Consider the following 16,655-nt stretch of genomic DNA (forward strand, 5'->3'; position numbering starts at 1 on the left):
AAATGGACAGCACCCGAGTTAAATATATTAGTGACACAGCAAAGGGCCTGAGTGATATTTCAGTTTTTCTCTTTTTAATCAATCAGCAAAAATTTCAACAATTAAGTTTTTTCTGTCAATATGGGGGCTGTTGTGTACATTAATGAGTGTGTGTGTGTGTGCGTCCCATGTCTCGTGCGCATTTGAGGAAGCAAAAAAAACAAAAACAAAAAAAACAAAAATATTAATCAGAGATAGTGAAGAGCGGGGGCCCTCTGTCTGATTGGCCGTCTGCGTGTGTGTTTGAAATGCGGGCGGTTGCGTCCACGAAGCTAAGTTTTCTGACAGCGAAACGGTAACTTTGGTTTTTGAGCAGCATAAAAGGAATTAGTTCCAAAGCCCAATGTCACCGCGACGATGTGGTAACATTTTGGATTGAGGCCAGATGAACGCGGTAATCCCGCTAACACCAACAAGCTGGTGTGTCGAAATTTTCGAAGTCGCAACAAAGACAATACAACTTAAAACCTCAAAGTGACAAAATCCATTTTAAACACAACCATCCCACCCAATTTCTTCAGCTAGGAACAACAAAACACGGTGGGACATCTCCTGTTTCCCGTTGGCTTGCAATTAAAGAACCCTTTGCCTAACAATGTAAATACAAACGGGAATATATTATTCTATATATTATGTATAGTACAACGTTACTATTGTAAAGAGATGTACCTTTTGAACATGTTGAAAAAGCAGTGTTTAAAGAAAGGCTGCCGACTTTTAAAAAGTAAAAATCTTGAATCAAACAGGTTGCCTTAATCTACTTGTTGTGATGTTATTAATGTTGCTAATTGGCACTTTTCTAAACCAACTGGAAACTTGAGTGGCAGTATATTGCTCGTTATGGCATAAATGACTGTTTATACCTCTGTACCAAATTTTTATATTTGTTGAAGTGCAATTTTTGTGAACAGAGCCTTAGTGTTTTATTTATATTTTATTTATTGTTATACATGACAATGTCAATGCCATCCATCCATCCATTTTCAACACCGCTTATCCTGGTTAGGGTCGCGGGACGCTGGAGCCTATCCCAGCGGACTTCGGGCGAAAGGCGGACTACACCCTGAACTGGTCGCCAGCCAGTCACAGGGCACATATAGACACGGACAACCAGTCGCACTCACATTCACACCGTCACTGAGTGGGAACTGAACCCACGCTGCCTGCACCAAAGTCAGGCGAGTGTACCACTACACCATCAGTGACTACAATGCCAATGTTCATTATTTATTTTTATTTTGTTTCATGCAACCACATTTACAGATACCAAATACTTCACACTGCTTTATTTAAAAAGTGACTAACAGCTGTCCATGAAGTCATGTATTTTTTTATTTTTTTATTGAACCTTATCCAGGTAAGGTACTTGCAATGCCAACCTAAAACAAAGAAAAAGAAAATAGAAGCAAAAACATTTACAAACTGTGCAATGTGATATAGTAACAAGTAGGCGATACACAATCAGGATTTTTGGGAACGAGCACCGATCAGCAAGTTTAAAAAAACGATAACCGATCACTGATCCGATCACAAGATGGAGCAATGTGTCTATTTACATGGATTGTTCATTTATTGTATATACTTGTGTCCTGTATACTGAGTCCTGTACCTTCAAAATTATTCTCTAGCATTTTAGACAAAAGTTAAAACATCAATGACCTCTAGGGGGCATTCATGGATTGGCCACTGACATATGTTTAGGTCAAATCAACATTACGACATGACAAAAATAATGGGTGCTAACTTGCATCCATCCATCCATTTTCTGAGCCGCTTCTCCTCACTAGGGTCGCGGGCACGCTGGAGCCTATCCCAGCTATCATCGGGCAGGAGGCGGGGTACACCATGAACTGGATGCCAGCCAATCGCAGGGCACATACAAACAACCAACCATTCGCACTGACATTCACATCTATGGCCAATTTAGAGTTGTCAATCAACCTACCATGCGTGTTTTTGGGATGTGGGAGGAAACCGGAGTGCCCGGAGAAAACCCTTGTGTTGTTTGTCTGAGACACCGCAAAATAGTCCCACACCAACGACGTGTTTTTTCACCGACAAGATTGAAAAAAAATGATCGGCCGTCAGATAGTTACAGTACTGCACCGCAATACATGTGACAAAGCTAAAAATAAACTAGCTTTTGGATTCATACGCGACGAAGACACGGCGTTAAATGTCTTGTGCGGAGCCGATCGATGACGTCATTGATCGGATCGGCGAATTATGACATGAAAGCCGATCAGCATAAAATGCTAATTATCGGCAGATGCCAATCAAACCTATCAGATCGGAGTAAAGTCTAGTAAGTTAAGTATTACAACGTACATTACATCATAGCACATGGTGAATAGGTCCATAAGAGGCATGTGAGCAGATATAATCGTCTGAATGCCAAGACATTAGAAAAAGATGTCTTTTTGAATAAATTAATATATAAATAAATGTAGATGCCTGCACATCACTATCGATGTGATTTATTGTTCTCAAATTTGTAGTGGAACTGTAAGATTTCAGAATCATGTCCCTTTTGCATTTTCCAGCTGATAAATCACATATCATCTGCAAGCTTCCGTTGCACAATGTATTTAAGTATGTCAGCTCAATAAAATAGAATAAATATATTCTAATTGATTGAAATGTACCTGTATACAATAAAACTCCCTACCTCAAAGACTGTCTGCAGCCGGGTTGGCATTGTAAATGAGGATCAGTCAAGTTCTTAATTGCCTTACCTGAATAAAGGATGAGGTTTTAAAGGTATGGAATTTGTTTTTTATTTGTTTTTTGGTTTTTTTAGATCAAGATAAGATATTGAAAGCTTTTTTTTTTTTTATAAAGATCAAGATAAGATATTGAAAGCTTGAAATACCAGCATTTTTTAGATCCAGTAGGTGTCAGTAAAGAGCAACATCAGTCTCATTTTCTGAAGCTACTCTGAACTTATTAGCGCGATGGAAACACAAACCACACGGGCGCCTTTTGCTGCCAGGAACTCAAAGTTCCTGGGTTGGTTGGTGGAAAAGCCCCTAATGTCATTCTTAAAATAAATATTATATATTAGATAATGAGATCACATATTTCAATTTGATTTTCACAGGCATTGCCTTCTTAGTAGGGGCGGTTTCTGATATGGGCGATATGGGCAGCTGCCCAGGGAGGAACTCAATTTATTCATTATCCGGCCATCTTTTTACTTCCGCTTATCTGAGATCGGGTCTTTCGCAGGGAAGCCCAAACTCTTCCCAGGCATTTCGTCCTGCTCTTCCTGGGAATTTTTTTCTGCCAAATATTACCATCGGTCTCCAAAAAATTCATATCAGTCGGGCCCTACGTAGAAGGCACCTTCTCTTTATTTTTATTGTTTATTTGGATTGGTGGTTGTCATGTTTTTAAGAGAGGTGTCTCTTTAAAGAAAATATCTTGCCATTGATATATAAAATAAACTCTGGTGATCATCACATTAAGTTTCTGATAATACATTCAATAACTAAAAAAAAAAACGTATTAACATTCATCATACCAAACAAAATGACCACATGGCTGAAGTGCATGTTAAAGTTAGATAAGCTGAGATAAACTAAGGGTTGCTATTTTCCACCTCCACCCCCCACCCACCCCCCGGCTATTTCTTCTCAGGACAAAGAGCACGGCAAATCAAAAGGTTATCAGGAGCACCATGTGCCTGACGTCATCGTACCAAGTCCAATCTCCCCCATGCAGTTTCCGAAGTTCTGGAAGAGTCAACAGCTGGTCTCAGGTGGATCCCAGGAACAGGACTTGGGCTCCCAGCGCGTCTCCAAGAGGCACCGCAAGCTCCTGAAAACAAGTCCTCCCAACCAGCACACCAACAACTCTTCCTTTTCTTCATTGTCAGGATTGTTTCCCCTCCATCGCTGGAGGAAGTTCTCCAGCATCATGGAGCAACGTCGGCAGCTCACCAAGAACATGTGCGCCAAGTATAAGAGCAACATCTCCAAGACCATCACGTGGCACCACATGAACAGCTTCTACGTTGAGGACAAGCACAAGCTCCTCTACTGCGAGGTGTTGTGGAAAAATGACTCCTTCTGATATAAAGAATGCTTTCGTATTGCTTGGAGTGCATACCTACATTATAAAAATGACTAAAATCAATATTATAAACCAGTGCTCATCCCCATTAAAAGCTCTGATATGGTTGTTACGTATCATATAAATCTGAAATCCCTGACTAACTGGCCAACCTGACTCTATCTCCAGATGTCACTTGCGAGGCCACTCCCCTTAAGGGCACACAGCCAAGACGCGGATACTACACTGTAGTCAAGTAATCAAACGTTATAAAGCATGTTTTATTATGGTTGTTGTTAGTGCTTTTATGAATTACAAATACATAATAATAACATAATAGTTTAGGGGCGCTGAAACAGATTATTGGCATTTCAATGGGTAAAATGTATTTGCGATACGAGTTAACTGAGTTAAATCTTCGTCACAGAAAGAATGAATTTTGTTTTTCAACAGGGCTTTGGTGCCATGTTGTTGCATCTTTAGCCCTTTCAGAAAAAAGCATCTTTTTCAGCAGAGAACGGAGGAAAGTTTCCCCCCCAAAAATCTGCAAATATTTGAAATCGCCAGTAGTGAAACGTGAATTGGCAGGCGAACACTGTATTAGCAATTATACATGTTTTTGGAGGGGTTCTCAGATTTGTTTTTCTTTAAGTCAAAGGATATTATGTTGCTCCTTCTTGTGTGCACACCTTGGCCCCCATGGAGCAGTACCTAGTATATACAGTGGATATAAAAAGTCCACACACCCCAGTTCAAATGCCACGTTTTTGTGCTGTAAAAAAATGATAAATCATTTCAAGCTTTTTTTCCGCTATTAATGTGACTTACAGCCAGCACAACTCAATAGAAAATAAACCTTTTAGAGAGCAAAGTAGAAATAAATAAATGGATATAATGTGATCGCACAAGTGGAATAGTGGCTGTGTTATGAATCGACCAATCACATTCACAGTACAGTCCTGCCTAGTGGGAGTCAGCACACACCAGCCACTATTTAAAGTGCCTCTGGTTAACCCCAAATCAAATTCAGATGTTCTAGCAGGCTTTTCCTGACATTTTTGTAGTCACATCTTACAACCAAAGCCAAGGCATAGTATTTGAATAGAGGTGTGTAGACTTTTTGTATCCACTGTGAATTTGGTACACGTACACGTATTTGACATTGAAACACGAAGAAGACCGTCACAACCAAGTTGCAGTAATATCAACCATTTTTCATAGAGGATCTCTGATGTTTTGTTCGGTACTGTGTCTTTGTTTCTGCATCGTTTCTGTTCCAATATCAATTTAGCATTATGTATTAACATTAAGCTAGCAGACCTTCGTAAGAGAATATAATAAGCATGTAGTCTGGTAATTACATCCCATTCAATTCTCTTTTTAATGTTTAATTTTAAGTTCAAGTACAAGACAGACTTTAATCGTTGTAAAATGTTCCATTCCATAGGTGCCCAAGGCAGGCTGCTCCAACTGGAAGCGGACCCTGATGGTGCTGGCAGGCAAAGCGTGGGACCCCCGGAACATCAGCCACGACACCGTCCACTACCACAACCACTTGAAGACCCTGAACAGCTTCGACCAGCAGGGCATCATGCAGCGTCTGGGCAGCTACACCAAAGTCATGTTCGTGCGAGAGCCTCTGGAGAGGGCAGTGTCGGCCTACAGGGACAAGTTTGAGAACCCCAACAAATACTACCACAATTTATTTGGAAAGCCCATCATCTCCAAGTACAGGCCCAACGCCTCCAGGTCGGCCTTGGAGTCGGGCAACGGCGTCACCTTCCAGGAGTTCGTCCATTACCTGCTCGACGTGCACCGGCCCGTGGGCATGGACATTCACTGGGAGGCGGCCAACCAGCTGTGCAACCCGTGCCACATAGACTACGACTTCATCGGCAAGTTCGAGAACATGGCGGAGGAGTCCAACCTGCTGCTGCGCTTGGTCAGGGCACCACACAACCTCACGCTGCCCAACTTCAAGGACCGGAATTCGGCTGACAAGAAGACGACGTTGCAGATCACGCAGAAGTACTTTGCGCAGCTGGGCAAATTGGAGCGGCAGCGGATGTACGACTTCTACTACATGGACTATCTCATGTTTAACTACTCCAAACCTTTTCAAGATCTGTACTGACGGACTCCCGTCGACACTTGCTGCTGCCACTTCTGCAGCTATTCCACATTACAGTCATCTAATTAATGGAGTTTGGTTTGTTTGTTTTTAAAATCTTTGTACCGGATTACAAGATGCAAAACTGTGCATAATGCTGCATTAGGTTTGTGGCTACCACTTGACAATAAGCATACCCTTCTAAAGGGTTTATAAATGATTTCATTAGATTGCTTATGACCAAGTTTGTTCATGCTTTCTACAGCCAAAGTTGCTATAAATAATCATAAGTGTGGCAGAAGACAAGTATAAATTATATTTAAATTTTGTTTTACAAAATTTAAATATATATATATACAGTATACCTATGAGTTGACAAATTTAACAATTCTAATACCGTTAGATGTGTTGCAAAAACCTACAACAGTGAATAGACTGCGTTCTGGGCAGCTATTCAAAAGCTGTTTTCTTCTTTATGTCAAGTCAAGTTTATTTGTATAGCCCTTCATCATAAAAATCAGCAACATCCCTTGACACCCCCCCCCCCCCCCCCCCCCCCACACACACACACACTACCACCTCAACCAATGTCAAAGTTGTGCATCCGTCACTCATGTACAGCTGACATCAATGAGAAAACCGCTTTACAATAGCTGTCCACCGAAGTCACGAATGCGCAACTTTGACATCGAGACTCATGCATATAGAAGAAAACAGTTTTGGAACCGCTGCCCACTCTAGTCACTAATTTGAAACTTTAGCTGTCCACTGTAGTAACTAACATCGAGACTCATACATGTATCAGAAAACAACGTTGGAATAGCTGCCCACTGTAGTCCCATGCAACTTTGACATCAATACGAGTCACGCTCTGTAGTAAGTAGATTATAACTGGATTTTACAAATTTTCAAATGAAACTAAAACCATTCATATGCCTTTTAAATGGGTAATCCCTTATTGTAAAATGGTGCCTGTTTGTGACGTTGTTAAAAGTACTATCAACTGTCCTTAAATGCAATATATATATATATATATATATATATATATATATATAATTATTATTATCGACTACCACAGGCCGAGGTAGTTTTGGAATTATAAATGTTTATGCTTCTTTTAAAGGAAAACAACAATAAAAACTTGTATAATGGCGTTCAACAGGCTTTAAATGAGGTTTTGCTCTAAGTCGAATAGTAACAGGAAATGCCTTTCCACCAGTTGCGTTGGCTACTTGACTTAAAGCACCTCCGGCATCGGAATACCTCTATGTATCAGTGCGTACGAATACACATATTTGATGTACATGGTTTTGCTAATTATAAACAGTCACAAATTGGACTACATTTGAATCCCATTGCCCACTCTCTCAAATATGTACAGTGCTGCCCACTCTGGAGCCGTGTGCAGTTATGGTAGCATTTTTGTACTTTTATGGTCTTCTAGGTTTGTGCTTTGAAATACTACTTGTCACTTGGAGGTATTTACTTGGGCATCCAGGTATTTACAGGGTACACCGTGTTGCTGCCTGTTTGTGGTACAGACTTTCCAAAGTGTTTTGATAGCAGCAACGCAAATAACTTTGTATTTAATAAAACTAAACAGATTTGGTCCTTTGACAATCTAAAAATGTATAGTGAGCACATTAAGAGAGCAAAAATACGAGAATTTAGTAGAATATTGTGCAAAAGGTTCTCCATTTTATTCAAATTTATATTTTAATAATTGTATTAATTTTTAAATCTGATATTTAAACTGAATCTTTATCATTTCATTTACTGTGATTGTTGATTACTACGATTAATACGATTGTTTCTTTTTCCAAGCGACATGATTTTTATTTTTTTTTCTTGTTGTGCAGCTTTTTCTAGGCGGAATTTGTAGAGAACAATCGCCCCACTGGCCCAAAAAATATGTCAGCTTAATATATAATATAGAATATTATAAAAATAAAATAAAATAAAAAGGACATACATACACATTTTGTTTTCAGAGTCCATTGCTGTTTATTCCACACATTGTAATGAATGCAAACCTCAAAATTAAAAAAAATTAAAACAATAAAAAAATACATAAATAAATAAAAGTGTAACTGTTTTCAAGCACCTTAACTGTCTAATTATGTGCAGTGTAACATGTTTCTTTTTAAAATATTCAACATTGCTATTAATGCAATTTTTTCATTCATTCATTTGTCCCGTGATGCCCCCTCCATCCTGGAATTGCTCTACGCCGCCCATGGTGGGCGCACCCCCCACTTTGGGAACCACTGGCTTAAAGTACTCCGGCATAGTATGTGTGTGTTTAAAAAAAAAATTAAAATAACGTTTACGTGACATGGCGAGCGATCCCGGCAGATAGAAGTGTAAGTGTGCTGTAAAAACATCGACGATACTGATTGTAATTGGACTGTTATCTTATTTTTCCTCTCACCGCTACTAAGGCGGAGTTCACTTGTGTTTTTCCTCCGAGGGGGTAAGGCGGCATCGCTCACTGCGGGCTGGGGGGAAAAGTTTGAAGTGAAGTAGAGCTAGCAGGCTAGCTAGCTGGCAAGCTGCCACCTTAAGGAAAGCACAAGCAAGTGATCCACCATTCTGTCAGTTTGTGGGCTGGCCATCGCTTGCTAAGCACGGTGGTGTGGTCCGAGGCAAACCCAGTCGAATAGGGCCTTTCACATCCACATGAACTCAAGTATTGTACTCCATTTTTGACAAACAATGGGTGAGTACTGTATGTCATTTAGGCCAAATTGTTCCTGCTTTTTAAATCTGTCATAATTATCTGATGGCATAAGTTAGGCTATATAACTGTTTTTATGTTCTCCCCCTGTCCGGTAATTAATATTTACCTCCCAAATGTTTTATATTAATGTTTATTATCCACTAAAAAGTGTGAATTTGAGAACATTCTCAGATTTCCTGAGCTCAATAAAGTCCATCCTTCCATCCATTTTCTACCGCTTATCAGAGGTCGGGTCGCGGGGGCAGTAGCTTTAACAGGAATGCCCAGACTTCCCTCTCTCCAGCTACTTCATCCAGCTCTTCCGGAGGGATCCCAAGGTGTTCCTAGGTCAGCCGAAAGACATGGTCTTTCCAGCATGTCCTGGGTCGTCCCTGGGGTCTCCTCCCGGTGGGACGTGCCTGGAAAACCTCACCAGGGAGGTGTCCGGGAGACCCCAGACTCTGCTTCCTCATGGGAAGGCTTGTCGGTGGAATTGAGGAGGTCTTCAAAGTATTCTCTCCACTGACTCACAACGTCCCGAGTTGACTTCATTTGCGCCCCATCCCCACGATACACACTGTTGATGGTGTACTGCTTCCCACTTCTGAGAGACCGGATGGTGGACCAGAATTTCCTTGAAGCCGTCTGGAAGTCTTTCTCCATGGCCGCAATTAATTCCTCCCACGGCCGAATGTTTGCCTCAGCGACCACCAAAGCTGCGTTTCGCTTTGCCAGCCGGTACCCATCAGCTGCCTCAGGTGTCCCACAGGCTAAAAAGGCCCAATAGGACTCCTTCTTCAGCTTGACGCCATCCCTCACCACTGGTGTCCACCAACGGGTTCGGGGGTTGCCAACACGACAGGCACCGACCAACTTACAGCCACAGCGCCGGTCAGCCACCTCGGCAATGGAGGCGCGGAACATGGTCCACTCGGACTCAATGTCCCTTACCTCTCGCGGGACGTGGGAGAAGTTCTGCCAGGCCAGAGGTGGGAGTTGAAACTCCTTCTGACAGGGGTTTCTGCCAGACATTCCCAGCAAACCCTCACAATACGGTTGGGCCTGCCAGGTCAGACTGGCGTCTTCCCCCACAATCGGAGCCAACTCACCACCAAGTGGTGATCAGTTGACAGCTCCGCCCCACTCTTCACCTGAGTGTCCAAGACATGCGGCCGCAAGTCTGACAACACGAACACAAAGTCGATCATCGAACTTTGGCCTAGGGTAGCCTGGTGCCAAGTGCACATATGCACACCCTTATGCTTGAACTTTGTGTTCGTTATGGACAATTCTTGATGAGCACAGAAGTCCAATAACAGAACACCGCTCGGGTTCTGATCGGGGGGGCCATTTCTCCCAATCACGCCCTAACAGGTCTCAGTGTTATTGCCCACGTGAGCATTGAAGTCCCCCAGCAAAACGATGGACTACCAGCGGGGGCGCTCTCCAGCACCCCCTCTAAGGACTCCAAAAACGGTGGGTACTCTGAACTGCATAGGCACAAACAACAATCAGGACCCATTCCCCCACCTGAAGGCGGAGAGAGGCTACCCTCTTGTCCACTGTGGTGAATTCCAGTGTACATGCGCAGAGCCGGAGTGCAATAAATATACCCACCCCTGCCCGGCGCCTCTCACAGTGGGCAACTCCAGAGTGGAAGAGAGTCTAACCCCTCTCGAGAGGACTGGTACCAGAGCCCAAGCTGTGTATGGAGGCGAGCCCAACTATGTCTAGTCAGAACTTCTCAACCTCACACACCAGCTCGGGCTCCTTCCCTGCCAGAGAGGTGACATTCCACGTACCTAGAGCCAGCTTCTGTAGCCGGAGATCGGATCGACAAGGTCCTCGCCTTCGGCCACCGCCCAGCTCACACTGCACCCGACCCCTATGGCCCCTCCCATAGATGGTGAGCCCAAGGGAAGAGGGACTCACATTACCCTTTAGGGCTGTGCCAGCAGGACCCCATGGGTGCAGGCCCGACCTCCAGGCGCTCCACTTCGAGCCCCACCTCCAGGCCTGGCTCCAGAGGGGGGGCTCTGGTCACCCGCGTCCAGGCAAGGGAAACCTAGATCCATTTATTTTATTCGTCATAGGGGGGCCTTTTTTGTCTGGTCCCTCACCTAGGACCTGTTTGCCATGGGTGACCCTACCAGGGGCGTGAAGCCCCAGACAACTTAGCTCCTAGGATCACTGGGGCACACAAACTCCTCCACCACGATAAGGTGACGACTCAGGGAGGGGCTTCACTCTATTAAATTAAAATGGATATTAGTGGGGGGAATCTTATGCATCTGGTGCGATACTGCTCATAATACAGAGTTTATGGCCGCATTAGTTTTACAACTGAATTACAGCTCTGTAATTCACCTTATAAATAAATAAAACCAACAGGGTCTGTAGGATCTGGTCTTGCTAAATCACAACTGGGAATCATTTTACATTTTGAACATGTTTCAGTTTGTCATTAATGAAGTGCTTAATGTTTGTTTTTTTTTCTTCTTCTTTTTTTCAATTTTCTACTAAACTCTCGTGACAAAACTTTCCCATTGACTCCCTGTGAAATGCTCAGTCAGTAACACTGTACCCAACGCTACACACGCACACATACTACACAAACACTGTATGTATCAAACCTAGTCTGCAGCCTTGTATAAGCTTTTATCCACACACTTTATTGTGTACAATTGTATAATGGGCATTCAGATGACTATTTTTCTATGTATTTCTATATCTACACACACACATATCTATACATAATCAGTGCTCCTTGGTGTGAAGCTAAGTTTCTTTTGTTTTGATGTAATTGATTGTGGTACCAGTGTGTCTCCAACGGCGGTTAAAAAAAAACAAAAACAAAAAAAAAACTGAAAAGCTTAAGACAAAATTAGACCCCCAATGAGTGAACTGTGTTTGGTGTGCATGCTTGCACAATTTTCTAGCAGTTGTCAATCATTATTCAGTTCATTCTTGAACGAATTACCCGCATTTGCATGTTCCCTCGTTAGGAGAATAGACGTTGCATCCCGACAAGTGACCAAACCACCAAATAACTGTTCTTGTCTTTGTGGGGCGCGACCCTCAACATGCAACCTTCTTTGTGTTGATGTGGCTGGTCCACGCAATGAAAAATGCTACAATGAGCCCCGTTCACCCTGTTAGACTGGATTGACACTACAGGCCCAAGTCCCCATTTCCAATTTAATGCCTGTATTCTGATTTGACACTGACAACATGGTAGAAAAACAAAATACAGAAATAATACAAATAAATTGAGGAAAAAACACGATACCTATTCTACTGCTCTTCTCATGATTAATGTTCCATTTGTGCTATTTATGTTGATTTTTTTTTTTAGGGCAAATGACGTCATTTGAAACAGTAGAGTAATTTTGACACGTCGACTTGGCAAACCCCGTGGAATTTCAGCCCATACAAGCTCATTTGTGGATATTTTCTATTTAAACTTGTCAGCCAATCAGAAAAGGGGTTTTCTGAATAGCAGATCAAACGAAAGGTTCGAGGAGATCCGTTGAGAAATCATCACGTTACACTGTTTTATTCAAATTTGAAGGCATTTTTGGACCAGACTTTCCATAACATTTTCCATTTTTGTGACATAACACAAAAAAGTTCCCGAAAAAGGCCATTTTGTCAGTTTCTCAGGAACCCATCATCTGATTTTTGTAATTCTTTGTGCGTTGTACTCATGTTAACGTGAACATTCCAACCACACTCAGCATTTTCACAGACTGTATTTTTGTGGGAGACCTTGACGTGTTACTCATTTAAATGAGGGTAAACTCCATATTACTCAACTGGCATGGCATCTGCTTCGCCTTTTTATGATGGCTACACCTATATGGTAGTACTATATATTTAGACCATATGTTATTGTCTGTTTTCAATCTAGATTGACAGTGGTGTTTTTTTTATTTATTGATTTAACTCGTTTGTGTTTGGGCAAATTGAGATGTGTGTACATCACCAGTTTGTATTTCGATGATGTATCTGGCATTGAGGGGTGTATCCAATCTGTGCATTTACGCTGCACTCACATTGGTTGATATGCGATACATCTGATGTATTTTTTTTTTTATCCACAGAAACCTAATTCTGAGCTGACAAATTTTCATTTTTACGCTGCCAATCCCAATTGTGCCACTTGAGAGCAAAAAATTGGAAAATAATCCCTATCCTGCCCCATCTAATAACGCTAATTTAATTTTAGGTATCATTTGAAAGTGACAAGAATAGCCAATCAGAGAGTAGACAGAGCTAGAAGGCGTGACCAAAGACTGTCAATCATTTGCCATGCACTCCCATTTACTGTGCACTCAAGCCGCCACACACAGCAGCCTCTTGCAAAAGGAGATTTATAGTTTTTTGGCCGGAATATTTAACTCCAGTTAGCAACGAAAGTTAAAAAGAAGGAATTTGGATAGCTCTCGAGACAAAACAAGGGTAAACATTTAATGGTGGTGTTCTACACTCAGGCAGTCTAGCCACCCACCGCCATCGTCTTCATTGAGTCGAGAGGTACGTTTAGCACTTCTTATATTTTTGATTGATTGTAAATTCCCAAAAATACAACAAAATCCGCTATCAATGGCTAAGATCGGCTTATTTACTGTTCACATTTGTACTTGTTCACATTGGTGAGGTGCGCAGCTTTGGTAATAGACGCAAAGGGGGGAAAGAAGTGAGGCTACATTGAAATCTTGCTAGCAGTTTGAAAACCTAAAACTCCACCTTTAAAACTATAATAAGAAGAAAAAAAAATCTAACACATAAATTCATTCCATAAATTCTCAACGTGCTCTGGAGAAAGAAAAACAAACCTGCCTCAGCTACCATTTGCATGCACTGCTGCACAACATACGAAACCAGGTGTGGGCAACTAATTTGGTGCCATACGATAAACTGGAATGGTTATCAAGGGCCACACCAACATGCTAACTTCAATTGTAATCAATAGTCATTTGTTTTTACTACTTGTGTAGATATATAGTATAATAAGGTGAATAACATGACATGTTAATTATACATTAGAACAAGTCATATGGAAATAAAAAAATAATAAATACACAATGTATTAACATTGCAACACTATTTAATCCATCCATTCATATTCCGTACCGCTTATCCTCACTGGGGTCGCAGGCATGCTGGAGCCTAAAGATTCACAAAAAGGTCTACGATTTTTTTTTTTCTACACTGTACTGTGGTGACCCACAAGAGGGAGACATTTCACCAGGGACGTGTGGCTTCAAGGGAGGGGCAGGAGATGAAAGTAAAAAGAAGTTCTTGGCTTCAAGGGGAGTGGTTGACTGATGTAAAAGCACTCAGTTTGTATACGGATAGCAAAGTGACATGACTGGTTCTCGTGTCCTTGTCCTGTTATTAACTGCATCTCCACAGTACTGTATTTTTAAAGAGTGGCGAGCTGACCTTATGTGCGCCAACCACTATCTCATGGTAGCCATTCCTGGTTGTCTCCCAAATGATTATCAGGGTAAATCACCTTGGTCCGCTTACCTTCACTGGAGGAAATAAAGTTGCAAAGATGAGGACGACTGTTGGCATTGTCACAGTTTTTTTTTTTTTTTTTTTAATTAGTCGATAATGTGGTCACTAAATACAGCAACAATGTTGCTGAGTTGGCTCTTGCTCGCTTGACCCTGCCACATTCATGCAAATCAAAGTAAAAGCACCGCATTTCTTTACGTCTAGAGGCCTTTTCACACTGGACTTGGTTTTCTTGGTGTTTACTGCGGGCCGGGGCGCTTATGATGGCTCCCCAGTGCAAGCTTGCCCATATTTGGAAGTGGTTGCCTAGCAGTCTACCAGAAAGTAGTCTGAAGGATTTTCCTGCTGGTTTGGATTTGAAGTAGACCTGGATTAACGTGTTTGAGATCTCTGTCCATCGCTATGCCTTTTTCTCAGGACACTTGGACACCTTCCAAATACAGGCAAGATTGCCCGCCGTGCAGGGCGCCGTCGTACCTGCGCCCTGCCCCGCGGTGAACACCAAGAAAACCAAGTGCCGTGTGAATAGGCTTTTATTTTGACCTTATACAATACAGTATAGTAACTATATGCTGCATACAATGCAAGTCTCCTGTGTGTAAAATTACTGCTCAGTCAAGACCAGCAAAAATGTCTAAAGTTCATTTATCATCATTATTTTAGATGTTACATGCATTCCGGACTTTCTATCTTTGTGTGGTGCAGCATTTATGTATGGACAATCCCCCCCCCCCCAAAAAAAAAAAAACTGGCAATTTGAGCCACAGAAGACATGGTGGCCCACACAAGAAGGTTGAAAACTATGCTCCTCAAACATAAAAACAACCTTGTGCGTGTACTTTTTTTTAGGTTTATCCATCATGAGAACTACTATATGGTGCATACAATGCAAGTCTCCTTCCTGTGTGTGTAACAAACTCCCAACACTAAACCTCTTCATTCGCCTCATGATGTGCACTATTAGAAAGTGTTGAGCCAAGGGACACATTTTAAACCAAGGTGCGTTGCAATACATGAGGTACTCTCTCTGTGTCGGCTTCACGCTTTTGTGTTTTACGTGATGAAATGCTTTGTAACAATGCACTTTTTTTGTGTGAGTGAGTGGAAATCCATATTATTTACACCTATACTCCCTATAATCAGATTTGGTGGTTAACCCATTATGGTGACTTAATATATTTTTCACTACAGTGTGATGGCTTTAGAAAAGTTCCAAAATCTAATCTTTAATTAGGTCTTGGTCTGATTCAGTGTTGATTGTAAGCTACATTCCTTGCCAAAAAAAAAATAATAATAATCTTGCATCATAATTATTGCTTTGAATGCCCCTCGGCTAAACACGGTTTATCTGTGCGTGTGTGTATGTGTGCTGAAAGCATTCAGTACCTGAAGTAACAAGTGAATGTATAACTGTTGATCATTGGTGCAATTGTGCAAGAAAAAAAATGTTTAAAAAAAAATATATATACATGATCTCAAGCTCTTTGTCTTATTTTACACTGCCAATCAAATGGTGACTCTTCAGGAAGGCATTTTTCAGGGGGCTCTTCTTTCTGGCTGATGTGTGTCTACTAATAAATTTGTCTTTAGCATTTTTAAAGCTGTCTCGTAATTGTTTTTTAACAAATTGATTGTTAAATAATGTGTGAAGAAAAATATAAACGCAACATTTTTGTTTTTGCTCCCATTTTACGTGAGCTTGACTCAAATATCTCAAACTTTTTCTACAATAATTGAGGGAAATGGCCTTTAGTGTATGTAGAAAACGTTTTAGATCTTGGAGTCCAGCTCACAAAAAATGTGAGCAAAAACAAAAGTGTTGCGTTTATATTTTCGTTCAGTGTGTATATACAGTGGGTACGGAAAGTGTTCAGACCCCCTTAAATTTTTCACTCTTTGTTATATTGTAGCCATTTGTTAAAATAATTTATGTTCATTTTTTTCCTCTTTGATGTACACACAGGACCCCATATTGACAGAAAAAAAATTAATTGTTTACATTTTTTGCTGATTTATTAAAAAAAGAAAAACTGAAATATCACACAGGAATAAGTATTCAGACCCTTTGCTGTATTTAACTCGGGTGCTGTCCATTTCTTCTGATCATCCTTGAGATGGTTCTACACCTTCATTGGAGTCCAGCTGTGTTTGATTATACTGATTGGATTTGATTAGGAAAGCCACACCCCTGTCTATATAAGACCTTAC

At 41.4% G+C, this 16,655-nt stretch overlaps 1 protein-coding gene across 5 annotated transcripts in view; it reads left to right on the forward strand.

Annotated features, from left to right (window-relative positions):
• The window catches only part of LOC133474140 (carbohydrate sulfotransferase 8-like), a 273,790-nt gene extending 257,743 nt beyond the window's left edge, over positions 1-16,047 (forward strand). For 4 of the 5 annotated variants that reach the window (XM_061765499.1, XM_061765502.1, XM_061765501.1 and 1 more), the window contains 2 exons: positions 3,679-4,086; positions 5,540-16,047. In XM_061765499.1, coding sequence (XP_061621483.1) covers positions 3,679-4,086; positions 5,540-6,226 — 1,095 coding nt within the window. In that variant the 3' untranslated portion in view covers positions 6,227-16,047. The remainder of the gene's footprint in view (positions 1-3,678; positions 4,087-5,539) is intronic. The other variant, XM_061765500.1, reaches the window with a different exon arrangement.
• Positions 16,048-16,655: the final 608 nt, after the last annotated feature.

The sequence above is a fragment of the Phyllopteryx taeniolatus genome, chromosome 2, assembly GCF_024500385.1.
Source record: "Phyllopteryx taeniolatus isolate TA_2022b chromosome 2, UOR_Ptae_1.2, whole genome shotgun sequence".
Lineage (NCBI taxonomy): Eukaryota > Metazoa > Chordata > Actinopteri > Syngnathiformes > Syngnathidae > Phyllopteryx > Phyllopteryx taeniolatus.